Source organism: Coloeus monedula (assembly GCF_965178545.1).
Source record: "Coloeus monedula genome assembly, chromosome: 11".
Classification (NCBI taxonomy): Eukaryota; Metazoa; Chordata; class Aves; order Passeriformes; family Corvidae; genus Coloeus; species Coloeus monedula.
The window spans coordinates 5669378-5696725 of NC_138791.1; the positions used below are offsets into that span (position 1 = coordinate 5669378).

At 50.3% G+C, this 27348-nt stretch overlaps 2 protein-coding genes across 2 annotated transcripts; one reads left to right on the plus strand and one right to left on the minus strand.

Moving 5' to 3' along the window:
* The first annotated feature begins 1241 nt into the window (after positions 1 to 1241).
* TNNC1 (troponin C1, slow skeletal and cardiac type) lies at positions 1242 to 7382 on the plus strand. The gene is made up of 6 exons (XM_082288904.1): positions 1242 to 1369; positions 4827 to 4857; positions 5172 to 5318; positions 6218 to 6332; positions 6441 to 6577; positions 7207 to 7382. Exons 1-6 carry the CDS (start codon positions 1346 to 1348, stop codon positions 7236 to 7238), a joined length of 486 nt encoding a protein of 161 aa, XP_082145030.1. The 5' UTR covers positions 1242 to 1345; the 3' UTR covers positions 7239 to 7382.
* A 5666-nt stretch (positions 7383 to 13048) lies between these two features.
* Positions 13049 to 15963, minus strand: RPL29 (ribosomal protein L29). The gene is made up of 4 exons (XM_082288635.1): positions 15775 to 15963; positions 15517 to 15561; positions 14157 to 14221; positions 13049 to 13283 (listed from the first exon to the last, which is right to left on the minus strand). The coding sequence occupies exons 2-4, from the start codon at positions 15551 to 15553 to the stop codon at positions 13146 to 13148; spliced, it is 240 nt and encodes a 79-aa protein (XP_082144761.1). The 5' UTR covers positions 15554 to 15561; positions 15775 to 15963; the 3' UTR covers positions 13049 to 13145.
* Positions 15964 to 27348: the final 11385 nt, after the last annotated feature.

The window sequence follows — 27348 nt, forward strand, 5'->3', positions numbered from 1 at the left end:
AGCAGGTGCCCACAGGACCACAGTTCCTATCAGGCTGTGCAGTGAGTTAATCTTTCAGGACCCAGAACCTGGGAGGATGTGATGTGGGGATGGCTCCGTGCTCACCTGCATCCCCACTCTGTGCTGACACCACCCAGGTCCCTAGTTAATGCTGCTTTGGCTTGGGCCCCATAGGGACTGCAGGTCTTGCCATGCAGTGTGATTCCCCTTAAAGGGGGATTTTTAGAAAAGATGAAAACTAACAGCTGCATTAATTGTATTTTCCGTTTTGCAAACTAATTCTGAAATGAAGCAGCTGGAGGTGCAACTTTGCCACCCTGAGGTGTCAGAACCATCTGCAGCCCCTCTGGACACAAGAGGGAGTCCTGAATCATTAAAAAGAGAGGTTTGGCTTTAGTTGCTGTGGATTAAAACACTTTTCACTGCACTGACAAAACTGCTCATCACTTGGAGGCCTTTGGTGTGTTTTGCTCTCCACCATGGCAGGGTAAATCCATGGTAAATCCACAGTAAATCCAGGAGTGTGGATTTTAGCCATTTGCAGTGGGGACAAGACAGCTTATGGTTGGATAAAGTGAGTCATGATTTCCTAAAGGACCGAGAATTATCCCTGGAATCAAACAGAGCTGATACCCCATTTTGATAGCTGATCCCCACATTTTGCAGCCCCAGCTGAAAACAGAAGACTGGGGCAAAGCTCCATCTGTCTCCACACTTCTCTCCGTGGCACTGGGACCGCACATTCCCCCCATCCTCCGCGCCTGCCCGCACCTGGCATCGGCTGCCCCGAGGGCATCGGTCCTAGCTGCTAGTCCCCCATGGATTTGGGGACACCCGGCAGAGGGGACGGGGGGCCCTGACACCCCCTGTTCCCACTGTCCCGGGGGACATTTGCTGCTGGACAGGGATATTTTGGGACATGTGCCTTTCCAGTAATGCCCAATTCTATTTGGCACAGTATAATCTTTCTAACACAGCTCCCAGGGGAAACACTCTGGAGGTGGAGGTGACAGGATGGCACGGGTCCAGCCAGGACAGCCAAGTATCGCAATATATCAGCAATTTCGGCAGGTCCTGCTGAGAACTGGTGCCTTGATCCCACAACAAAGTCACGAGGAAACCTCCAGCTGCCGCGGAGCGGGGCTGGGGCTGGCCCCGGACGTGCCAGCGCCGGGCTCGGCGGTGTCCCCATCCCAAGGCACGCAGGCGAGGCATTCCTTGGGGGCCGGGCATGCGGGGCTGCCGTGGGCTGGTCCCAGCCCCCCCCTATATCAGCCGTGCCCGCGGGGCAGCGCTGGCAGAGCGACCGTGACAGCCCCCGGCCCCTCGCCCACCCGCTGCAGCCATGGACGACATTTACAAGGCAGCGGTGAGTGTCTCCCTGTGGGGCTGTGGGTCGGGGAGGGGGGTCTGAAATGGCTCTGGGACTTTTGTTGTAGATTTCCCAAAGCTGTGATAGCAATAATTCGATGGAGAAATGGAAACGAGAAATAATAATAGGGCAGCAACTTTTAGTCAACATCCTCATCCATGACACAGACCCTTCCCTCTCATGGCTCTGGAAGTTTCACACTCCTCTTACAAATGTGAAACTCTCAACCTGCTGTTAAATTATTTACAATGACCCCCTGGTTCCCCACTAAAGCAGGGATATGGCTCCTAGGTGAAGCTATAAATCTCAATAAAACCTGCATGGCGTAAGAGATGATTCCTGGTTTTAACACAGACAAAGCAGAGCAGGATTTCCCAGGAAATACACATTATTTGTATGGGTTAAACCTCACCCTCTTCTTTCTGGTGCTTTACAACTCTGCTTTACAACATTGCTATGTTTCCCCCCTCCTTAGCTGAATATTTTTCCAGGGGATTTTAAAAAACCCTTTTCTCAGTTATTTCCAAACCACCTCCTCTGCTTTGCTGCTCCTGCTCTGTGCTGTGCAGAATCCAGAATGTGAGCTATGCCCTGGGGAACGTGGAGCATCCTTAGGCTATTTTAACTTCCACAGCTGCACGCTGTGCTCACTGTGTAAACCCAAACTATTTGGTCTGTAATAGGAACACTGCATTATTCTATAATGTAGACAGACAGAGATGTGCCAGTGGAATAAGGATGAAAATAGATTCTGGATTGTGTGGATTGCTATTGCATCCATAACTGGATTTACAGTAAGAACTTTTTGGTGCTTTTTTGCCTCTTAAATATACAGCTGATCAAATTTGATTTTAAGCAACATCACAAAAAATGCATCATACAAGTCTTATTATAATTCCAAGGTTTTCACAGGGAAGGAATATAGTGCTTGGTAGGTAATTGAAGAAAAATACCCCCAGTGCTCACACATCCTGTCCTTTGGTCAGCCCTGAATGTCAGAAAATGGAACCCCTGCAGTGATCCCGATTGTGTGAAAAGGCTCAGGAAAGGCTGAGTCCCCCAACCAACACCTCCAAAAGGGAGAAAAATGGAAAACCAAAGAACATCCAGGCCTTTCTAATTAAGGTTTTAAATTAAATATGTTCTCTGTGACTCAAGGCACAGGCCCTTTCCTCATTGTATAGGGACCACATGCCCATTAATTAGGTAAATGTAGGGTTTGAGTCCTGGGCATTAACTGCCAGCACCTTTACAGAGGCAAAACAAGCCCAAGCCAGGCACAGCTGAGACAAACAGCCCTTTTGTGGATCTATTTCCTGCTGTAAGAAAACATTTACCTGGGGAAAAAAACTGAAGAACCTCAGTTTCCCCTGTCTGACTTCAAAGGGAAGCATGGGATGAAGAGGAGAGCTGATAAAAAGCAAAATACGGAAGATTTGGCATTACCAAGGCTGCTGCAGTGCTGTGAGCTTAGAGCTTGCCTTCCCACAGTGCAGGCAGGGAAATCTGTTCCTGGAGTTATGTGGAGAGAAAAGAGGAATAAGGTTGCAAACAGCACCCAGAAGGAAGTCAAGAAGGAATTATGAACAGCTCAAGAGACATCTCTGTGACAAAAATGTCACTCTATAGCAACAATGCATTTAATTTACATACAGCACATCTATCACTTCAGTACTCAAGGAGGCTTCAAAAGTGAATAGTTTTATATTTTCTGCATGCTGATAGCATATATTAATATTACATATATGCCAAATCCCCTACGTGCAGCCAGAGAACCCAATGGATTTTCATCTTACCCACTCATGCCTAGATAAGGGTGTGCAAACACGAAGCTATTTTGGGAATATTTTTAGGCTCTGTTAAGCGGTGCTTAGAACAGTGCCAGGGACAAGTGTCCAGATAAAGGGCTGCAAGGATAAATACCAAAGCCTGGGAACAATCGGGGAGCTCATCTTTATCTCCAGCACCTCGCTCACCCAGGCTTATAAATAGCAACTGCGCCAAGAGTGTCATGTTACAGAGCAGGACGTGGCTGTGGCCATCGCGGTGGTGGCTGCCCTTGCTCTGCCCAAACAATGTCCACAGAGGGCTGGCAGCTGCCTGCCTGCCTTCAGCAGCACAACGGACACAATGGTCTTGGGTTTCCTCCAGCAGTGGAGGAAAATCCTGCCGCTGTCCTTAGTGCTTTCTGACAAGTCCTCACCTCCCGGAGCATGGGGGGTGGGATAAAGTGCTCTGCCTGCTTCCCACAGGCTCTGTCCTGCTAAGGAAAAGTATTGTCCTTGCTTCTTGCTGCAAGCAAGAAGGGTTTCCAGCGGCTTTTGCAAAACCATTGCTCTTCAGGGCAAAAGAATCAGTTTTTGTTCAAAGACGGTGCCACAATCTTGGGTTGTGGGGTTCTGCCCCAAACAAAACATGGCAGGGATGGGTGTTGGGGGCCACCTGCACAACGATGGCAGCAAGGAGACTTTAATAGGGTCAGACGGGGCAGACATGGGGTCCTGCCTGGCTGGATCTAGAGAGGCTGTTGAACCAGCATAGGAAAGAAAAGTCAATGTTGTCATGGATGCTACCAAAGGGGCAGTTGGACAGGGTGGTGAGGTCAGCAATTTCAGATAAGCAGTGCCAGGAACAAAGCCAAAGAGAGAAATGCACTTAAACAGGTATGGCACAGAGCTGACTGATTCCCCTTTGCTCTCCTCATTGATTATTTTCATTAATTCATGCTAACTAATAAACTCCCACTGATGGTCTGTGGGGATTGAATTAGGGCAGAGCTTGGGAAGAGTCTGCCAGCCCACATCAGCTAATGCCTATTGGCTCCACAGGCTTTTTCTTCAGAGAGATTCCCAAACAGGCTAAAGGGAATAGCAGCTCCCTTCAGAGCCAGACACCTTTGTAGTAACACTGCCTCAGATGGAAGGAGAGCAGTTAATGCTCTGGATAGGGCAGGATTTTCCTGAATCTAGGGCTGAAAAACAACTACCAGGGATAGCCTTGTCCACCTCTCTGTCCCCAGGGACGTCTCAAGCACATCCCATCTCTGATCTGGCATTGGCCCACATGCGAGCAGCCCTCAGCAGTGCAGCCATCCTGCAGTGAAACCTGCCAGCAACAAGAAATTATCTCCACATGGTAGACAGAGGCATATTCTTTTCCAGTGGGCTTCCCCTGCTTGTACAAAGGCTATTTCTGCCATGTATTAGCATCTACTACTCTAGAGAAGTGATGTTTGCTTCAAAAGAGATGTGAATTAATTTTTTTAAGGGGAAGAATCTCTACAAAAACTTGTGGTGTCAAACCCCCCCTGGTTGTACATTCCCCGGTCCATGAGGTTGACTCTTGTGAGGTTTGGCTGACCCTGGCAAAGGCTGTTGAACAAATAACGTGTCCTTTTAGCAATTAGTGATGCTGACAAAATTAAAATAACTTGGTGTCTGTGTTTTCCTTACAGGTTGAGCAGCTGACAGAAGAGCAAAAAAGTGGTAGGTGCCTCTTCAACCTGACACCACAGCCTAAAGTCGAGCTCCCCAGCCAGCAGCCCAGCCTGCCTCAGCAGTAACACTCTGGAAAATGCTTTGGCCAGATGGGCCAAGGCAGGGCATGACCCAGGGACTTCGATCCACCAGCATTTCTAGCAAGGCAGTTTCTGTGGTGTGCATGGGTGTCCCACCATGCCACGCCTGGGCACTGCTGGGGTGCAGAGTCAGGGGAGGCTGTGCCTGGGATGAGCCCCCTGCCTGCAGGGTCAAGGTGCAAGGCAGGACCCCCTCACATCTCCTCTCCCCTCTCTCTCCAGAGTTCAAGGCTGCCTTTGACATCTTCGTGCTGGGGGCAGAGGATGGATGCATCAGCACCAAGGAGCTGGGGAAGGTGATGAGGATGCTGGGGCAGAACCCCACCCCCGAGGAGCTGCAGGAGATGATAGACGAGGTGGATGAGGACGGTGAGAGGTTTGGGTTTCTTCCACTCTCCCAAGCACCACCCCCACATCTGGAGGTGTGGAGGCCATCTGTGCAGTGCTGGCAGGATCCGTGCTGGGGGCAGTCACAGCTGTGGGGAGCAACCTGCAGTGCTGTGAATTCAAAGGACATCCACCAAACCTCAGCATGGCTCCTTTAGGGAATTTCCAGGCAAAGAGAAACTATGAAAATTTTTATTCCTACAATGATCAGACTGCTTGAATTGATTTTGGGGGATACTCTGAAATTGTACAGATCCTTTAAAAAAACAAAATATAGGCTGAAGGTAAGAACTGCCATTTCAGAAATGCTACTTAGAGGATTCCGCCATCAGGAAAGTCTCTCACTGCTCTAGTGTACACACCCCCACATAACTAACTGTCAATATCAATTACATCAGTGTACTGATGATCACACATAGCAAAATCCACTGTGGGCATTTGGGCAGAAATACCATACTAAGTAACTGGAAAATAAAATAGCAGTTTAAAATCTTGGCAAAAAAGGACAATATCTTGAGTCATTGAAAACAACACTACTGTACTGTGGGTGCAAAACCACACTGCATGAATACCTGCCCTCTGAAGTTTTCAATATTAATACCTAACTGAGATGGACAGGTTATCTCCATAGCAGGAATTTCCACTCTTTGGTGCTTCCAGAAGGACTTTTGCCAAGGCAAAATGACTGTGAAAGGTAAAAATTAACTTACGAGGTCAGAGAAGGGCTTCAATCACTTACTCCAGCATCCTGAGAGTGGCCTCGTGCTGCAGGGCTGCTCTGCTGAGGTTTGACCTTGGTTGCTGAAGGGAAGTGTGATCCCTCATTGACACTGCCCATCCACCCCCATAGCTCCAGCTGATGGTGTCCATTCTGCCCACAGGCAGCGGCACTGTGGACTTTGATGAATTCCTGGTTATGATGGTCCGGTGTATGAAAGATGACAGCAAAGGAAAAACCGAAGAGGAACTCTCAGACCTCTTCAGGATGTTTGATAAGTAAGAACCATGACCACAGTGTGGTGGGGTGGTGGGAGAGGTGCAGCCACCCCAGCTCCCCCTCCCCAGCAGCTCTGTCTGGTCCTGAGCTCTTCTGTCCTGGCACAGAAATGCTGATGGCTACATCGACCTCGAGGAGCTGAAGATCATGCTGCAGGCAACAGGAGAGACCATCACCGAGGATGACATAGAAGAACTGATGAAAGATGGGGATAAAAACAATGATGGCAGGATTGACTATGATGGTAGGACTCTTTCTTGCAATGTGATTTGGTCACAAGCCGTTGGTCATTCCCCTGGGCAGCTCCCATGGTCTTGGTTGCCTTCTCAGATGAGCACGAGCTCACACAGGCAATGCTGCACAATACACCTGACAGGAGCATGTGTGCACAGGGATGGGGGGTTCTTATGATTGTGAAATACAAGCAGGGACCTGGGGCTGCCTTAACTGTCCCCTTACAGTGAAAGCCAACCTGCACTGAAGCACTGCCACTCTTCACCAGTCCCCTCCTGCCCCCTAAACACAAGCACCATTTCTGAGGGGCCGTATCTTTGTATGTGATGCTAACAAAATGACCCCCTGACCATTTCTGAGCTGAGTCAGTGGCTGTGTCCTCCCCCCTGGCACTCACCTCCATTGTTTTGGTGGCAGCTGAGGGTGACGCTGGGCTCCAGTGACATTTCCAGCAGGAGTCACAAGGAGTCCTCGCCACAGTCAGAGGAGAAGTAGCGATCCCCACCTTGGCCTCTTGCATATTGTGGGGGTGGAAAAGGAGACAGGGCTGGGAAAAGCTGCCAAGAGTGCACTTGGCAGCTGTGGGGGCACTTCAGTCTCACCTCACACCTCTTGTCTCCAATGTCTTCCCCTTGGCAGAGTTCCTGGAGTTTATGAAGGGGGTTGAATAAATCTGAGGCCAGATGGACAGCTTGAATCTCCTAAACCCTCCAGCTCTGCATCTCATCTCCTCGACTAAGTCCCCTGGCTACCGGCATGAAGACTGAGTGCTGAGAAGGGTGGCCCGGGGCAATAAAACCTGTTAATACCCAGTGCCTCAGCTGGTCATTCCTTGGAGGTTCAGTGACAGCTTCACCCCGTTGGGTGCTCATGATTAATGGAACCACTCCTGGGGGCCACTTCTGGCAAGGTGAGATCGCAGCTGGAGCTTTAAGCCTCCAAGGAGGTATTTTGCTGCCAGCCCAGTGGCAAAGTCCATCCAACAGGGCCATGGGTGCTCGGTGGGGAGCTGCCATGTTCCATCTCCTCACCCTGCCATGGTGAGCAGGCACAGGAGCTCGCACTGGTGCCAGCTGGTTTAACTGGAGCATTGACAGCGTTTTAGCAATGAAATATGAATTAAAACCCACTTCCAGCCATCACTGAAATCCTTACAGTTCCTCTCCTTCCTAGTCTTAACCTGGCTATCCTGAGGGTACAGCCCCTCTTCCTCTGCACCAGCCTGACTGGCACCCTGTGGCACGTGCAGAAAGAAGACCTCAATTTGCTTTGGAAACATGAATAAAAGCCATTCCTAAGCTGGACTGGATGCTCCTTCCTGTCTCACCCAGCCTGGTGGGAGGCAGGTGCTGGCCCCTCATAGTCCTCCTGCAGCCCTGGGTGGGAGCCTCACTACAAGGAGACACCCGATTTTCCCTGAGCAATCACATCCATTTGGGCCACTGAGAAATGCATAACCCCACTCTGGGTCTCAGCTCCCAGGCACAGGGTGACAGCAGGGCCAAAGCTGGGACTGAGCTGTCCCCAGGGGCCCCGAGCACTGTCTCCTCTCATCCCAAGGAAGCGCAGCATTCCTGCGGCATTAGCAGCTCTCCCTGCACATAGCTGCCTCCTCCCATCGAATTACAGCCTCAGCACAACTCACACATTGCAGTCGTGTTGCTAAAGTCAATCGTTTACCCAAGCAAAATAAACATTGGCAGGGCAAGGCACGGGACTGTGTTGGTTCAAGCCCTGGCGATGCTGCCCTCGGCCCTGGGTGGCCACACTGCTGGGCCAGTGCCCCAGGTCTGCTGGGTTGTCCTTCTGCCTTTCCTCCCCAAACCAGCTTTTTTTCCCCCTGCTTCTGTGGAAATAACACCCTAAAGCAGCTGTGACACAATCTCATTTATAGAAACAACGAAATATTGCAATCTCATTTATAGCAATAATGAAATATTGCAGTTCAGGACAAACGGGCCTGAGGTGAAAACAGGCATGAGAGGGGTGATCGGTTGGAAGGACATGGCTGTGTCCTTCCTCTAGACAAGCAGCACTAAATATTTTGCTCAACCAAGGCTTATAACAACAGAAAAACTAAAAAAATGAACCTGTCAGCTAGAAACCCAGCGTATTTTGGAAACAGCTCTAATGCAAACATCTGTTTGACCCACTCAAAGGGGTCTCCCCAAGGGTTCCAAGCCCTTGATGCCATAGCTACTACAATTCAGCAGGACTACAGGTGCACCAGAAGCCAATGGAAACATGCTAGGTCTAAGAACCCTGGGACAGGAAATGTTCCCAGGTGTTAACAGATTCTGTTTCCAACGGATCTGTAGCCTGGAGATGAAAAAGAAACATTTCCCACCTCTCCAGTGCAGCAGCAGCAGTTGTTTCCCACTGAAACCTGTGAGGACACAGCACATCCTCACATTTTACCCCAGACCTGGGAACCTCCAGAGAGTTGCCAGTACCTGGGTTTTGGCCAGGAGCTGAGGTGATGCCAGCTCTCCCCACACCCACAGCCACCCAGCCCACGGGCAACCCACCCCTGCACTCACATCACATCAGGCATCACTGACAGCCCCCTTATCCTCCTCTGTCCTGGCCAAATCCCAGCATCCAAAAACGACTTCTCCAAGGTATCTCCACTGCTTACTGATAGGCTTTGACTCCCTGGAGGGTGAACAAGAGAAAAAATGAGGTTAACTCCTTCCCTTCAGTCAGTTTGGTGGCTTGGACTGTGCTGTGACCCAGGGAAAAGGATGGCTGGAAAGGGCCACCTGGCCCTGTGCCTTGGGTCTTCCCCCTTGGCTCAATGGCACTGGCAGCAGAAAGCCACAGCCCCACTGGCTGCCCACCCTTTTTCAAGAGTAACGCAAGGGAAGGTGGTGGCTGTAGAGAGAGGACAAAAGTCTTGCAGCAGCCAAAACTTGTCAGTAGAAGAGCAGATACACTGAGACTATTTAGGCTTTTTCTGTCCTTAGAACAGGAGGCTGGGAAGCCAGGAAAACTTCTGCCAGGCTGAACTGCCTTAACACACTGCCTGTCCTCCCAGTCAGACAGCAAATGCTGCAGGGTGAGGAGCTGTGGGTGGATTTCACTGTTGGTTAAAACACGGGAACAACTGCACAAGGAATGTAACACGACATGACAGGCCAGCAAGTGGGTGAGTGGGCTGAAAAAACAGTCACCACTGATCCTCCACACAGGGAGTGTGCTAACAGTGAATGAGAACCACCCTGAGGAGTCCATTTATCTGTGCAACTGCAAACCAAATCGCAGTTTTCACTGCACGTGTAGCGAACTTCTGGTGCCCGAAAGCCTTTAAGGAATGTGACACAAATCCTCATTGGCTGGGGGAAAAAAAAGCAACTGAAATAACTTTTTAAAAAATCAGGTAAAAAGTAATTTTCTGGTCCCTAAAACACTCCCTAGATCTGTGTGCTTTTACCTCCCCAGCAGAGACAGCAGTGGAGCTGTGAAGGCAGGTGACAGCAGCCCATGCCACCAAACCCTGCCATCAGGCCATTTATCTGCTTGCCTTTGCTGTAGATTTAACTCCTGCCCTGGTCTGCAACTTTATCAGTGTATTTGAGGCCTCTCTTCAGCCCTCAGTAAAACTCTGCCATGTGAAGCAAGTGAATGCAGGAAGCTCTGATGGAATTTCGTACACACTGCCCTAATAAAACCTCTGCATAAATCTGCCAGCAGGGCAGTGGCAGTGCAATGTGAGCTAAGGTACAACAGGTAAACTCTTCACCAAGCCAAAGCCCCTGTGGTGCAGAAACACCTGCAACAGCCTTGAAACCTGGGCAAAGCAGAACTCATGCTCTGTTGCTTTTTCTTGACTACACTATTAAAAGGCAGTAAAGAGGGACAGAGCAACAGGTGTCCAGCCCTACTTTTTATTGTCACTGTGAACATCAATGTCCCCAGTGAATACTCTGCCCCATCAGAGCATTTTGCAGGGTTTTCATTGCCCCTCCCCAGTTCTGTGCTCTTGGCTTTCAGAGCACCTTTGCCAAACGAGATGATTTGGTATTTGGTTACACACCCTTTGCTCTTTTTCTTTTTTAAATCAAAGCAGAGAAAGGAGCCAAACTGGAACTTGATACTGGGTCCTCTTAATTGCAAAGAGGAGAAATAATCTGCAGCAAGTATGACGTACAGCAGCAGCAAGCATGAGATGTATAAGCTGATGTACAGCAGTTGTTAAGCACTGAGATGCTTTCGAGCTCTTTGTCTTCCTGTGGGATACCAAACACTTAATCATGAGAGTTCTGAAGTTTTTGAATATCAAAGATAACAAAGAGCTCTGCATAATAGGAATAGTTTCAAGTGGGCCACAGCTGCCAGTTCCCCTCCTGGGCTGTGTATACGTAATGTCCCCGAAAAGGATCTCCAACCTCACTTCACCAACAGAACTTAAATGATTTCACAAGGCAGGAGAAAGAGGATGGAGACTCACCAAGAGGCAGTGTCAGCACAAACTCCCCTTCACAGCTTTCCCTTCTGGGCTGGGACAACTGTACAAGGAGGGAAGCTGTGAACTGAGGTGTCGCAGGGTTAGCAAATGCAAGAGGTGGTCACTGATGTCCAGGCAGTGCCCTGCAGAACCACCACGTGTGCAGGGAGCACACAACAACAAACCTGACACCGACGTGCTATGGAAGCTCACAAAATTCCTGTCTCTTGCTACACAATGATGCCTGGATTAAGGTTACGTTCCTCCATGCTGCATTTTGTCACGCAGCCGCTATTTTGGTCAGAAAGTCAGCAAGCCCTTATTTGGGAAGCTGTCCCTCTGAAGGGCAGCATGAAGGGCAGTGAGATGAAAAGGCTGCTTCTGAAGGCAGGCCTGGGGGAGCTCCTTGGAGCCACAGGAAGCCCCAGTCTTGCCTTCTGTTTCTTGTTAACATTCCAACATCCTTTTCTCAGCCTGACCTTTGCCTCTCTCTTCCCTGCGTCTTGTGGGTGAGCTACTCCCACAACTGAAGCACTCAGGGGAAGACACCAAGGGAGGTTGAGATGAAACCTCCCTTCCTATGTAGGAAAATCTTAAGTGCAAGATTTAAAATGCAGAACTTAAACCATGTCCATGTGCAGACACACAGGTAAAGGTGTAGACTGACAAACACCAAGTGCTCTGTTCAGAGGTTTTTTTCTTTGGCTCTTGTAACACACATCTACACCAGACTGACCCTTGCTGGACCAGCCACTCCATCTCCTTCAGTACCAGCAACAACTCTCTGCGTGCCTTAACCACCTAGTAAGTAGTAGTTAACCTTGCCAATAAACTTTGTCATGCTGTTGCTTAATATTAAATCTGTTTTTTACTGATACCTTTGCTGGTGATTCTTTAAGTTCCTCAAACACTTGTTTGCAACAGGCTGACAAACACCAACCTCCACAAAAGCCCAAGAGATGCACACAGCAGGAATCAGACAGCTGAGGGCTACAAACACCCCTGACTTTGCAACACGCTTGACTTACAAGTTTCAAATTAGTAAATCTCTTTATATTGCTTAGTTTAGGGGTGAGTGGGTTTTCTTAACCAGTCAAAAACAATTAAAAAGTGGGAACTGGGAAAAGATTTTTGAATTTAAGCCAGAAAGAATTCAAGCTAACACACATCATTACTATTCAAAGAATAAACTACACGAATTGGATATTCCAGTTAAAATTATGGTTTTCATCTGACAAGTGTTTTGCTGCTGTACTGCAGTCTGAAGGTACGGGCAAACTTCCAGCCCTTGCGTGGCTCCATGGATTTACGCCACCGCGTGGACAAGCGCTGCAACTGCGATTTCAGAACAGTTGGTCGCATTCCAACAGGGGGCTCATGCCAGTAGAGGAAAGCACGGCCTGAGCCAGCTTTGAGGAGGCCCTGGAGAGTGAAGCCCTCTCCTGATGTACACAACAGCAGGAGCAAAACCCGGGCTCAGCTCCTCCCGGGATTTTGCACGTTACTCTCCTCATCTCGCCAAGGCAGCACGTTTCATCAGACAGACTTTTGTTACTGGAGTGAAAGACATTCCCTAAATCAGTCACTATGAAAAAAAATGTGTATTTTGTATATTCCTAAAACCTTACACATTCCCACGGGTAGCTCCACTAATGCTTCAATATCTACAAGTATTCCAGGATACAACACACACCAACTCTAACAGAAACTCCTGTGGTCTCCAACACCACAGCCAGCACTCCTTACCCTCCCATTGCTCAGGATTCCAACAGGTGTAAGCACCTTACCCACACAGCAAAGCAGCAGACACGTAACAGGCCCCTGGAAATCTCACCTTGCTGTAACACCACCAGGAATTATCACTGAAGTCACGGTATGTAAGAAAGAAAATGTCAGCCCAGTTTTCAAAAGCACAAGGAGGATCCAGGGAACTACCAGCCAGTCAGGCTCCCCTGCATCACTACTCACAGGCTTGATGCACCGCTGGGGGATAAAATACAACTCAAACCAGGCTTCTGGAGGGCTCTCCTCAAATTCAGGAGGTGAAGACTTTGTTACATACAATTTTATTTTTAAAAAATGCTGTAACACACATGCCAGTAAGAAAACTGGTTCTTCTTACTAAATCACATCAGCCCTTTTTCGGCTGAGCAGCCTGCTGAGCAGCCTGCTGAGCTGCCTGCCTGGCATTGTTAGCCTGCATCTTCTTCAGCCCCTTTTTGTTGTGTTTCTTTGCAAATCTCATGTTCCTCAAAAACTTGGGATCAACCTATAAAAACAAAGGAAAAACAAGCCACGTTGCAGAAGAGACGTAGATAAAAACATTTATAGCTCCATATTGTTCCAATTATTCCCAAATGCTGGCTGTGACTAGTTCAGACTTTTTTTTCTGATTTTTCAACAAAATTATTTTAGACACCTGCAACCAGGCTTTAATAGCTATTTTCCTTAACTGCCATAAAACAAGAAATCCCAAACACCAGCACTAAACATGCAGAAAGAACAGGATGAGCAAAGCTGCAGGAGGAACCCTCTTTGAGCTTTGCAGAAAATAAATTTTTACATCACTTCCAAAAAGCTTTGTAGATCGTGACATCTACAAAGCAAATAAAATCACAACCTCCCTCCCCGAACACAAAATGTCCTGTTTTCACTTCAAGTGGGGGAAAAGATCCTGTTATATCATTTAGATAATCTCAGAAAAAGCAATATACTCTCACTTTCATGTGTTTTGCCCAGAAATGCCAATCCCTCTTATTTTTTAAGTGAAATTATCTGGATTAGTACAGACAGTAAATATTGAAGGAGAGGGAAGGGAACAGAAGGATTCACTGGCAAGTGTTTGTTTTACTGGAAACAGCACCCAGAGACAGCCACCAGAGCAGGACAGGGACAAAACTGGCCACTAACTAAAATGCAGTTTTACAGACATATAAGGGCAGGTTTCATGTGAGTTAGAAAGGTCCCAGCTGTGTGTCAGGTAAGTAAAACAACTGAATCCCACAATGGTTCTGACCACCTGGAACACAGAGCTCTGTCTGCAAAAAATGTGTCAGTCAAAATCATACAAATTCTGGATGTTTTATTCATGGTTAAGTCTCAGCAACTCAACAGCCTGGGAATAGCAAATAGAAATACTCACCCCTTTGAGAGATTCGTATCTATGGGTTTTGGGCTTCTTGATGCCATTTCTGTGCCACTTACGGGCTATGTGGAAAACGAGACAATTAATTAAATTACAGTTTCTGTAACTATTAAGCAGCTGCATTCATTTCTTTTTAAGTGTACTTGACTATGAAAATGATGTGGAATAGACAATTTTTGGACCCTTCCTATCCAAACTACATTTGAATTAAAAATACACCTCTATGCTCATCCCTCTGCATGCTGTGCTCTCACCACTGCACAGGCTTCCAACCCAAAGATTTCAGGCAGCTCATTAACTAATGACACACTGACAACAACATCAGCACCACAAAAGGCCTGTCAAGAATAAATTCAAGCACTTGTAGTCAGTGTCAGAGGGCACCACCACTCTGTGCAGGACCAAGCAGAACCTACTCGTGACCTCTGCTAATTCACAGCACAGGTGAGAAGACCCCAAACATGAACTACTTAATCACTGTGGCCATCTCTGGATTGCACAGGATCCCAGGGATGAAGCCTTTCAGTAACATCACAGAATGACAGGATGGTTTAGGTTGGACATAACCTTACAGACCATCCTGTTCCACCCCCCTGCCAAGAGCAGGGACATTTCTCACCAGACCAGGTTGCTTCAAGACCTGTCCTACTTGGTCCTGGACACTTCCAGGGATGGGGCAGCCACAGCTTCTCTGGGCACCCTGTGCCAAGGCCTCACCACCCTCACAGGAAAGCATTTCTTCCTAATATCCAACCTAAGCCTACTCTCTGTCAGTGCAAAACCATTCCCCTGTGTCCTGTCACTACCTGCTCTTGCAAAACATCCCTCGGCCTGCTCAGTTGGTGATGATCATCATGGAATCAATCAAACTGGAAAAGGCCTCCGAGATCATCAAGTCCAACCTATGACCCAACGCCAGTGTCAACCAGACCATGGCACCAAGTGTCACGTCCAATCTTTCCTTAAACACTTCCAGGGACAGTGACTCCACCGCTTCCCTGAGCAGCCCATTCCAGCACCCTTTTTGTAAAGAAATTCTTCCTGATGTCCAACCTAAAACTCTCCTGGCACAGCTTGAGGCTGTGTCCTGTTGTCCGGCTGCTAGTTACATGGGAGAAGAGGCCGACCCCCAGTTTTCTAACGTAAAACTTTCTATTTTTCTGCCAGCATATTAATACTATGTTGAGCCCGAACAAATCCCGACTCTTGTCACACTGCTTTAAACCCCACCACTCGATCTCTGCGCAGCACCACCTTATCTCGCTACAAACCCGCGGGCAGACCGTGCTGCCATCACCGCGCCGGTCCCAGCCCGGTTAAACCCTCCTGGATCCCCGCCGGCCCCCGCCCCGCTCACACTGGTTGTGCGTGGTGTGGTTCTTGGACTTGGCCATGGTCGCACCTGCGGGAGAAACACACACGGCTCAGCCGGGCCGGGCTGGCGAGGGGCGCCCGGCTCCCGCACAGAGCCCGCCCGGCCCCGAGCCCCGACTACCGCCCCGCTCCGACAGCCCCGGCCCGGCCCCTCCGCCCAGCCCAGCCCGGCCCGGCCCGGCCCGGCCCGCGGATGGGCCCGGATGGACTCGGATGGTGCCGGATGCGGAGCCGCCCTCACCGGAGCCGCGCTCGCCGCCGCCGCCGGACCGGAAGAGAGGGAGCAGCGCGGGGGCTGCCGGGAATCGGGGTCGGGTCCGGCCGGAACCCCTAGTCCTGTAGTTCCGCCCGGCAGCCTCCCCGTAGTTTTCCCGCACCACCGCTCTTTGCCTACATCGTCTCGGCTGCCGCGGCCGCCGCTCCCGCCCCGGAGAGACCTGAGGCTGCCGCCGCTCCCCCCCGGGAGGGCCCCGCCGCGGCAGGACCCGCAACTCCCAGCGACGTGGCTGACCCCGGTCCTTCGGCGATGCGGTTCCCCCACCAACACGATTCCCACCAACACGGTCCCCCCACTAACATGCCCCCCGACCATGGCCTCTGCCGGCCGGGCCCGGGGAGCCGAGAGCCGAGGCCGCCCTGCGCTGGGCGCTGCCCGGAGCCTGAGGCCCCCGGCCCCGTGGGCATCTGGGCACGGTTCATCTGCGCGTTCCACCACGCTCGGGCAATACACGCAATGCTTCTCGCGGCGGGTTCATTCAATGCCGTTCATCTTTATTTGTGTGGAGCGCCAGAGGCCGCGAACGGCTCTGTTTACTTTCAGACAATTGGCAGCTTTGGCTGTGCTATCTCGGTGAGCCCCGAAACCCCCCCATGCCCAGCAAAGACGTGGCACGGTGCCGGGCTTTGTGCTGTGTCTGACCTCCTCCACCCCAGCTGGCCAGGCTGCGAAGTTAAAGGCTCACTCCTGCAAAAGATGTAGACCGAGACTTCGGTGTTTTATAATGTGAAAGACACTGAAATGATGGAAAATTTTCTCATGGAAAGGGTAGACACTGCAATGGGCTGCCCAGCGAGGTGGTGGAGCCACTGTCCCTGGAGGTGTTCAAGGAAAGACTGGATTTATGGTCATGAATTGAAGCATCTCCTGTGGTGAAGTGTCACAGGAATAAGGGGAACCAAAGGCCAAGCTTGCCCAAGCCCCTTGGGTTGTATTTGTTGACCAACATTGGCATTTCTGGTCAAGGCTGCTGTGATTTCAAATGGGAACCTCTGAAAAATGAGCAGAAAAGGCCCAGGCTCTTTTGCATTGTGGGAACACGCTGCCATCTTTTTATGGCACTGCCTTTATTTTACAATGAGAGGCGCAAGTGAATTGCTTAAAGTAACCTGGACTGAAAAAACCAGCCCAGAGACCAAAAGCCCCATGACCAGTTCAGAGAGTGCACTGCATATTTTTTCCAGTGGCTGACTGCTTGCAGAGCAATTGCTACTCCGCCTCAAGTTCAGATACCTATAAACAAGCTCTTCCTGTCACAAAAATTAGGAAAAATCTATTATCCTTGGTAGTTGGGCAACGCTGATGAAAGGAAAATAGTCAGGAAAAAGAAAGCTAATGCAACTTAATGTCAGTATTTCTCTTATTTTGAGCAAGACCTAAGATGCAAAGTGTATTTGGCCTAATTTCCCACCCCCACTCCCATTCTGGGCAGCTGCTGTTAACAAATAGTGTAAAAATAGATGAAAACCAGCAATATTCTTTTACTGCAGCTGGACTGTGAAGGTCTGCTCAAAATCCTCCTTGATATGCAAACCTCTGACTTTTTAAACTGCTGGATTTTAAAAATTCCTTCCACTGTAGTGATCTGCAGTTTTAAAATATTTGTACATCACTGTGGCCAGATAATTGCAGCCAACAGTAGAGAGAAATCCTGACTTTCCTGATAATGCAAAGAGCCACACTCAGTGGAATACAGAACTGAATCCCAGAGGTGTGTTTGCCTTCATTGCATTGCAAAAGGCAGAAAGGCTGCCAAGCTCCCTTAGCTTGGCCATTAGATTATGAAAATTCTTGGTTTTTTAAACTAATTTCTGAGCCTTCCTCCATAGCAAGAAACAGAAGGGTTTACTTTATGGTTCTATCTACCTTTTCCAAGTTTTTTCAGGCTCTTGCTGTAATTATTGCTGTTGGAGCAATAATTTCAATACAGCAATAATTGGCTTTTTCCCAGCTGCTGCTGGGGCCACTCAGCTGAGCAGTCAGACAGGTGGGGTTTAGAGAAGCTGTGCTTAATGCCCAGGTGATTACAAGATCCATATGCCAAATTATTAAAATGAAACTGTGGAAGAGCTGTTCAGTTCATGGGGCTGAGTGGAACATGTTCAGGGTACTTCATAAATCCCTACAAACCAATGCAGAGAACCAGGTAAAAAGGATGATCCAAGGCAGGATCAAGCCCCCTTGAATTTCTCCCGTGCCCTGATGAGCTGCCTTGCCTCTAATTATGGTGTTACTGAGAATGATTGGCCAGTTCAAAACCTTTAGTCACACTTCCAGTGATTACAGACTTAATTAGTGCATGTTAGCCCAAGTGTCCTCTATTAAAGGAGCTGCTCTTGTTAAATAGGATGGTAATTACTCCAGCTACAAAGCAATTATGAAAAAAAATCATAACATGAAAATCTCACAGTGCCTTTGACGACTGTATCTCAGTCGCTGTCCTTGCATCTCACACACTTATGCTGATTGATCTCTGTCAGGTTTGTCACGCTTTTCATGCTGACACCACATTTCAGCAGCCTCCCCTACCTTGCCTCCTCCCTCCCTGTGAGCAGACTCTGACTTGGAGTAAAGAATTACTGTGGCTGCCCCCATTCAGTAATGCCAGGGACTGTCCATTGTCCAGCATGGTGCTGGTGCCAGAGCTGAGCCAGGCTGAGTTTTACAAGGGCTTGAACAGAAGTTGGGTCCAGTCATTTCCCAAAACATGTGGAAATTTCCTCCCCATTTCCACAGGAAGAAGACGAGGAAAGGCCATGTTCGTGTAGGATGCTGGACACAGTGTGACAGCGCAGCTCCCCAGTGTCCTGAGCACAAAAGCAGGGATAAACACTTCCAGGTGTTGATTAGGAGTCCAGCTGCCTTTGCCTGGCACAGACTGTGGGGCACCCCTACAAACTGCTCCCTCGTGGGGAGGTATCAAGCAGTGGGGAGAGTGCAGTGATACTTACGGCTGTCCCTGCTGGCTCACACGGAAAATTTCCACCCTGCGCCTCTCCCAGGGCAGCTCAGGCACTTCACCCATCACCACCCATTCCCACCTCGCCCTGCAGACACCACCGAAGTGCAGCTGCAGCGTGCAGGGCTGTGCCTTGTCAGAGAGAGCACTCTGTGGGATATGGCCACCTTCATCATCACCCTCCTTCACCCTAGCAAGCGCAGCCAGGACTGGGCTGTCTGGCAGGTCCCCAAGAGGTCGCTGCCCTGGCAGGTGCCGGTGGCTTTGGGGCGATTTTAGGGCTGTTCCCAGCCCGTGGGCAAACAGGGCTTGGCTGTGCTGTAGAGCCGAGCGACGCTGCAGGGGAGTGAGGGTGGTGGACAGTCCCCGGGGACAAATGGCCAATACGCCTCCAGAGAAGCCAGGAACAACGGGGCATGGAGGCACTAGAGGGAGCCTGAGCATAACAGATCCCGCTCTGGCTCAGAGTGGGAGAATTAGTCCCGCTCGGGGAGCGGGGCTATCACCAGGGAGTAACAGCAAGTTTCACACAGCAATTTCCCCCTTGACCTGGCATCCTACCTGGCTGTGCCTTTTTCCACCCCCCCGAAAGCTGTTGTAATTTCCTTGAAGGCATAAAGAAATCTTTTCACTGATGGAAAATGCCAGTCAGCCAGTGGAGAGGCAGCTGGCTCTGTGCTTTTGGGATAGGAGGTGAGAAAAACCACTGGTAACTGGTGGCAATTGTCAGATGAGAGGGTTCAAGAGAAAAGGAATTCTTGCAAGGCAAAGGAGAACAGAAGTACTGATCCACAGCTGCAGATATCCCTGTGGGAAGGAGAGCAGAATTACTGATCCACAGCTGCAGATATCCCTGTGGGAAGGGGAGCTGTCATGGCACAGTGCTCCTGGACTGATGGCAGGGACATGGGAACAGTAGCTGAGGCTTGCGTCCTCCACTCATGCACTCCAGATAGTACCAGTTAAGAGAGCTGAGGCACCAGAAGAGGCTGGAGATGTGCAATCTTTTATTTTTCCCATCAATATTTTCATTGGCTTTGATTGAGGAACGGGGTCACTGGCTCATGGGCTATGCCTGAATGTCCCCCTGCCACTGTCACCAAGGACCAGTACAAAGAGTAAGAGTGAGAGTCTCTGGCTCAGCTGCAGGTGGGCATCAGTGCCGTGGTGGGGCAGGGACTGGGGAACAAACACTCTGCACTGGTGTTTAGCCACAGTGGGGAGATGCATGTGTTTGTTCCCAGTACATCTGAAAAGAGCATCTTCTTTTAAAATGTTTGCAAGGGGCCAAAATTTGCTTTTAACAGGGGTACTCAAGTTCAGCTTAGTAGAAATCAGAGGAGATGAGTGAGCAGGGACCAGAAACAAATCCTCCATCACCTCTGGCTGCTGTTGGCGGCTTTCATTCCCCCCTCAGATCAGCCCAGACCCTCCATACATATTGCACGAATGTGTTCCTGTAAGCAGCTTCCTACCATGAAGGCAGGAGGAAAAATCAGGCAGCAGCCTGCAGTGGAGCCCTGACCTTTCTCTCCAGGACTGCCACCTCCTCCCACTCTCCCTGGAGCTGGCACTACTAACAACTGGTTTCCTCTTGTTATTTTTCCACCTCCACTCCTTCCTCCAGAGGGGAGGCCGTGCTGGTGGCCCACGTACCAGTGACTCACAGGCTGGGACCTGCAAGGAGCCAGCTAAGCCTGGCCAAACTTAGTAACATCTCATTTTCCATTGCCTACACCCTGGATGATGCTTCTGGCTGGGTTCATCACTGGAGACCTCCCCCAGCTACCTGTGGAGTTTGGGAGGACCAGCAGGAGTTGGGCTGAGATGGAGCAGCCCTTGATGCAGATAAATTCCATCTTGGTCAGTGCTTATCCAGCTTGCTTATAGCTGAAACCCACGAGATGTTCTGGACATCAAAGAGGGCTTTTTAGGCTTGGGAAACATGTAACATAGGACTGCACAGTCGTTCCATTTTTCTGGAAGTGTTTGAATGATTTGAGGGGAGCTTAGGGGTTTAAAAGCTGATTCCCCATCTGTGTCAATCAGCCTGGTCCATCTGGCTGGATGTCCCCAAATCAACAGATGACAACTGCAATCACATAACTGAGCCTGGGGCACCTGCAGGGTGGGGAATGATGGTCTACAAAGGTGGAGGTGCTGCCGTGGCTGGAAGCTGGGAATGGGAAAGAGCTGGGGGATGACCAGGCTGGCAGCAGTGGAGCAGGCAGAGCAGGGGTACGCAGCTCCTGGGCAGCTGCATCCCGTGGAGCAGGACCCTACAGCTCGGTGCGGGGCTGGGTGCGGGGGACAGCGCCAGGAAGGGAGCAGCCATGTGTGCGCAGCCCACGCTTAGTGCTTTAATGGGATTTTCCAGAACACTTTTTGCCCCAGTAACGGAAAAGGAAGCTCGCCTGCCGCTTCCGAAGGCTGGGGTGAACGTGTGCAGGCGACGTGACACCTGCTCAACCCGCACTTCCCGAGAGCCCGGCTGTTCCCAAGGAGGGAGCGGATCCGCAGGCACAGCGTGCACCGAGCAGCTGATCGCTGCGGGGAGGAGGCACACGGAGGCGGCTGGGAGAAGCGGAGAGGGCTGACCTAAATAGATGCTCAGCTAATTTATTCATTTCTCTGCTTTATTATTTAACACAACTTCGAAACAGCTCAGGACTTCTGGTTCCTCTCAGCTCTGTTGCTGACGTTGGGATGGGGTTATTTTTTACCTGATTTTGCTGCCTTGCTCAGCACCCCTCTCTCCCAGCAGGCAGGCCAGGCACACTGTGGGAAAGCTCCAAAACAACCACTTTCTAGCCCGGAGCACAGAAAGGACTTATTTCAAGTTATTTTGAGCTTTTGCTTCACCTCCTGCCTAAGAAGCTGTTCGAATTTTGGCCTGCTTTATGCATTGCTAATAGGGAGATTTATCTCCAACTTAGCTGGCTGAGAAGGGGATTGGTGGGTTCATACAGCACGAGGCAGCCTTCAGCCTCCACCGACATCTTCCTTCAGGCAGGCTGCCAAAGGCAGCCCCAGGCTCTGCAGCACAGGGGCTTTCAAGGATAAACCTGGAGCCTGTCTCACTTCCAGCCAGCCTCCTCTCTCCTCAAATCCTAGCAATCCCCTGAAACACTGTCCAGGAGGAATGTATTACTAGAAGGACAGCTGCTGGGGGAGCTGTTCAGGCTGCGGTTCACCCCACGGGCTGCACGTGTCCTTTGTGAGCCCACGTCACGTTTTAGCACTGCTGAGCTTGAAAAGCCACAAGCTGGGGGAAAAAAAATTGATGCCTGTGCAGGTTGTCTGAACCCCTGCACCATTTCTGCGCAGGCACGAGGGACACGGGCAGAGCTGCTCCACGTGAGGTGACTGCTTCCCGGGATTCAAATCATGCAGCACCCAACTTATGCCAAGCAGGGCCCTTTAATTTTTCATTACAGTTCGTCACTTGATGTATGAATTTAGGCCAGTGTTGTATAAAGTTACCCAGCCCCTCTGTTATGATTTTTAAACTGGATTATTCATCGACCTGCTTGATGCTTTACAGATTTCTAAGCAGTAAAACGAGTCCCGATGCTGTTTAGTTCGGCAGCAAGGGCATCTCAGCTCACCCGCCTTCACACTGCTGGAGGGTTTGGTGATGTTGCTGGGAGTGGGATAGTGCAAATTAGCAGAAATGAAGCAGTTAAGGAGGCTGCAAGTTAAAATCTTCCAAACCAGCCAGCACCAAAGGGAAACAGTCGGGCGTGGGGCTGTGAAAGTAGGTGCTGCTTCCCTGGCACAGTCAGCTCCTTCTCCTGCCTTCGCTGGTTAAGCTGGGGCAGTGTGGATCCTGGGCAGGATCCTGTGCTGGCAACCCGCAGGGTGTGCAGCCTGGCCCGTGTCAAGCTTTGATCTGAAGGGCTTTGTGGTAGTTTTTAATGTAAAGTGATACTTTGGTCCGAGAGCCTTGCGAGGTCAAAAAGAATGAACATGGAAAGGACAGAGGCAGTCCAAGTGAAGTTTCTCTTTGCCTTCCTATACCCTGGACTAGATTCTGGTGGATGATGCCCCAGATTACCTAATGAGGGGAGAAAGGCCCTACATCCCACATGCTCTGGGGCCTGGGATTTTGTTCCCTTGCACCTTAATTGGACAGGGGTGATTAGGATGGAGTTAAGGGTAACTGAGTGTCACTCTGGGAGTTACGATCCTTCATGTGGGCACAGCTTCTGCCCTGCAAGAGAGGGGAAACTCCCTTAATGAGCCAGAGTAGGCAGCAGGCTGGAGGTGAGGGCTGCGGTGTGGCTGCCAGCTCGCCTTTATCTGCACAGAGAGGATTATTGGGAAGCCATGTTGACAAATGCTGTGGCTAAAAAGGAAAATGAACTTCCTCACAAAGATGGTTTGTTTGTACAAAGAGGGGAGAGAATAAAGAAGCTGCCAAAAAAGCTGACATTAAACCCGCTGCTTACCTGCAGCTCATCTGATACCATGACTGAAACCTCTCATTTTCAGCAACATAATCCAAGATGTTCTTTCTGCAAAGCAAAAAAAAAGTAGGTTATTGCTCAAGCAGAGCCGGGGAGGGATAAAGAGACAAGCAGGGCCTGATCCTGCCAGGTTCTGTGTGTTCTGCCCTCTGAGCAGGGTTAAAACCCTGGCTGGCAGCCTGATTTGGGGGTTTTGGAAAGAACTTGCACAAAATCTCTTTCCAAACCTTTAGGAAATGGCTTCCCGTGCTGCAGAGGCAGGGCAGGAGGCAGAGCATGGGGCTCCCAGCCCTGCCTTCAGCTCCCGCCCCTCTAGCCCAGGGACCTGGAGGCAAGAGACACAAACCCGTAATCCTCAGCACTCTTGTAGTGCATCTCACCTTCAAAGTGCTTCGTTGGGAGAGAATTCATGACCCTCCACAAAACTCGGGCTGCCCTTTTCCCCCCCTCGCCGCTTTCTTTTGGATGCATTACCTGCTCCAGCCACTGGGTTATCCCACCTTTCCCGGGATGCAGAGATGCTGCACACACGCTTTGCTCAGCAGCATTGAAATCCTCCCCTCTGCAGCACCGAGCAGATCTTGTGCTATTTCTTTCCCTGCCTTTAGATGTGCAGAAATCCACTTGGCTGCGTCTGCTGATTGATTTTAGCCGTGGTTCTGTAACAGGATCTTTTCAGAAGGTCTTGCTAATTAAGAAATCCTGTCCCATCAAAACCACTAATGCAAACACCTGTTGATATGCTCCCTGCACCTTTTTGGGGCCCACTGCAGCCACCCTGTCTCTCTTGGGAGGCTGTTTCTTATCCTGGGTAGCAGCAACAGAAGGTTCCACAAAAGCTGTCCTTGGGTATTGAAGACATAAATTACTGAGCTGCCCTTCCACAAAATCAGTGCTGAGAAATCACTGACACCGTCCTTTTTGCATAATTCAAATGAAAACCTGATTGCAGCACGGCTGCAGGGGAAGGGACAGGGATTAACAAAGAGGTTTGGTGCAGAGTTCACAGTTCCTACCAAGGAGCAGTGCGGTGCAGGCCACCACAGGGGCTGTGCCTGGCATGTCTGTCTGCTTTAAATAGTGCTTGTGCCCAGCCTGTACTGGAAATGGTGCTCAGGGGCACCGATTTCAGCCTGACACCAGCTGCTTCCCTATGACAAAATCGGCTTTATTAGGAAAATAACATGGGCTGTGGCAACACTTCCATTAGCCCTGCTGCCATCCCACCCCCTGACAGCCGAGTACCAAAATAACTGAGCTGGTCCACGCAGGAGTGATGCATTGGGACACAGGACTGCCAGGGAAGCAGGAGCGTAGCCCTCCTCTCTCATATCAGAATGGCCTGAGTTATGATTTGGCTCGCATTAAAACACATTTCCTTCCACAGTAATTTTACCCAGACTTTTCAAACATTTCATGAACGCAAATAAATCCTTAGGAAGTCTCTGGCAGGTGGACGCCTTCAAATATCCTTGGCACTCAGCGAACCTGATACATCCAGAGGGGATGGGGAGGGCAGAGTGCACAGCCAAGATCTGGAGGCAGGTGAACTTCAAGCATTTTCCACTAAAGCTCCAAAGCTGTAGCCTCATTCAAGTGTTTCAATATAAGACATCAAGCCACACTGACATGTAGTCAGGAAGAGGATGCAGGACAGACCTCAGGAGTCCTTACTCTCTCCAGACACGTAGAAGATCTCTCTTTTTCCCCCTAGTCTGCGTCATCGTGCTGCCACCCCTTCAATAGCTGCAGAATCCTGAAAAATTAACAGCTAAAGGTTTTTTCTTGCCTGCTCTGGCCACCTGAAATAACCTTCTGTTCGGATGGAAGCACTGAAGTGTTTCTTAAAGCAGCTTTTCCTCCTGTCATTAAATATTTAAGAGAGCAGCACCAGGGGAAACCATGAGCTTTTATGGAGGCAGGATGGCACAGTGCTGGGAACCACGCGGAGCCCGATTTAAATAGTAATGAGATGGCAGCGCCGCTCGGTTTTATCCTCCCGTTGCCCCCCCTTCGCTGAGGCGCTCCCCGCAGCATGCCCAGCATCACATCCCCGGCATCGCATCCTCGGCATCGCATCCCCGGCATCGCATCCTCGGCATCGCATCCCCGTCCCGCCGCATGCGGGTGCGTGGGCTGGGCTGGCTGGGCTGGGTTCGTGCTCTGCCAGGCCGTCCCGGGCTGCAGATCTGCTGAATGGAATCTTGATGACCTGGAAACCAAGCGCTTGTCAGCGCTGATGGGAACAGAGCGGTGTCCGAGCACCGCTCGTGGGTGGGAGCAGAGGGCGGAGCAGCCGTGGCTGCCGAGGGTCGTCCCTACCAGTTCCTTTGCCTCCCCACCACCACTTTCCCTGCTCTGCCTTATTTTGGGGGAGTGGAGGGTGGCAGAGGGAGGGTGTCTCCGTCCTCTGCAGTTGCTGTAGCAACTGCGGTGTCTCTGGCGGCAGAGCACACGTTTCTTGCAGCCAGCCCGAGTGTGAGCTGCTGAACTGAAAGCAGATTGATTTTTCCCCTGCTAGAGAAAAGCCCCCCCCTCTGTCCTCCCCGCCCCCAGCAGCCAGAGCCCAAGGGGGCTAAAGGGCACCTGGGCACCGGCCCAGTGCCGACCCGCAGGGATGCTGCCGCGTCTGGCTGCTCCCGGGAACTCTTCTGCACATGAGTCAAAGCCTCAGCATCTTCTTGAAATTCTTCGCTGATCCCTCTCGGCTCCTTGGCAAGGACAACCTGCCTCTCCCTAATCCAGGCCCCAAGGCAGGGTGGGTTGCTGCTCATCCCTGGGGCAACTCAGACCTGAATTCATTTCCACATGAAACAGGGCATCTGCTTTGGTGGGGAGGGACCAGTCATGATCAAAACATTCTCAGAAGAGAATCAGCATAAGCTTTGCTATGTTACTTCCCTGGGCAATGATTTTTAAATAAAAGAGCCTTTATCACAGGCTGGATTCATTTGGTACCCATTTCCTGCCACCTGATAAGACTTTGCCTCCTAAATCCCGTTACTCCCCTATTTCCATCACCTTTGTAGATCACAAGCCCTGACCTGCTCTCCCTTCATTTTCTCTCTGAGAAACCGAAGAAAAAGAGTTCCTTGAGCCAGCTCTTGGAATGTGCTGGTGCCTCTCCTCTGAGCCTCAGCCCCTTGGCCGTTGCACTGGTGTTTGATCCTGAGACCCTGTGTCCCACCCTTGTGTCAGGACCATCCTTCAGCCTCCTGCCACTGCAGGAATCCATTTGGAGCCCATCAGCCTGGCTTGGGCTCCACTCTGTATATATGACATCTCTTTTTTCCTCCGCCACTGACTTAGTGTTTGGTTCAAATAAAGCATATCCTGCTGGCCAGCACATCCAACAGCCCCCATCAGCAGGTGAATACACAGGAGGACAAAGCAAACAAAGCTTAGTGCCAAGGCTCCAGCGTTGCTCATCACCCATGGCCCTCTCTTGCATCTGTTTTGGTTTCACTTGCAGAGTTAAGCCCTGGCCTTGCACAAATGCAGAGACCTGTCCTGATTTTCCAGAATGTCATGAGCTCTGACCCAGCCTTTTCACCACCTGTCTTTGGGATGGCTGCCAGGGAGGGCAGGAATTGCAAGGAGGGCTGTTCTTCATAGGAGGGGGAAGGAAAAAGGGAGTGAGTTAAGTTTCCCACGTTCAGAGTCCACCCTCTAAGCATTTCCTGGTGGGAACCAAATCTTCTTTCTGCAGGTGATCACCTGCACCACAAGATAAGAGATGAGCAATGCTCAGGCAGGGGCTGTGGTAACCCAGAATAGATTTTTTTCACTGTACTCATTACTTAAGGGGCCATTTCTTAGTCAGTGTTTTTGGGGCTGCAGCTGGAGCTTTATGTTCCCTGGGAAGTTTTCTTGAAGAACAGGTTGGCCAGTTGGGGAATGTTTCACTGCTATTTCCAGCCTGGGACGTTTTCCTTTTTTTTTTTCAAAGTACAACAAAAAACCTGTCAACAAGTCACAAAAGAGTGATCTCAGTCTAAAATACGAGCCCTGGCACAGGAGGGCATTTGACTCAGAAGCCACTTCCCATCTTTGGAGACTTGAAGTATGTTCCACTTCGTCATCCCGAAGGTCTTTAGGCGCTTATAAAAA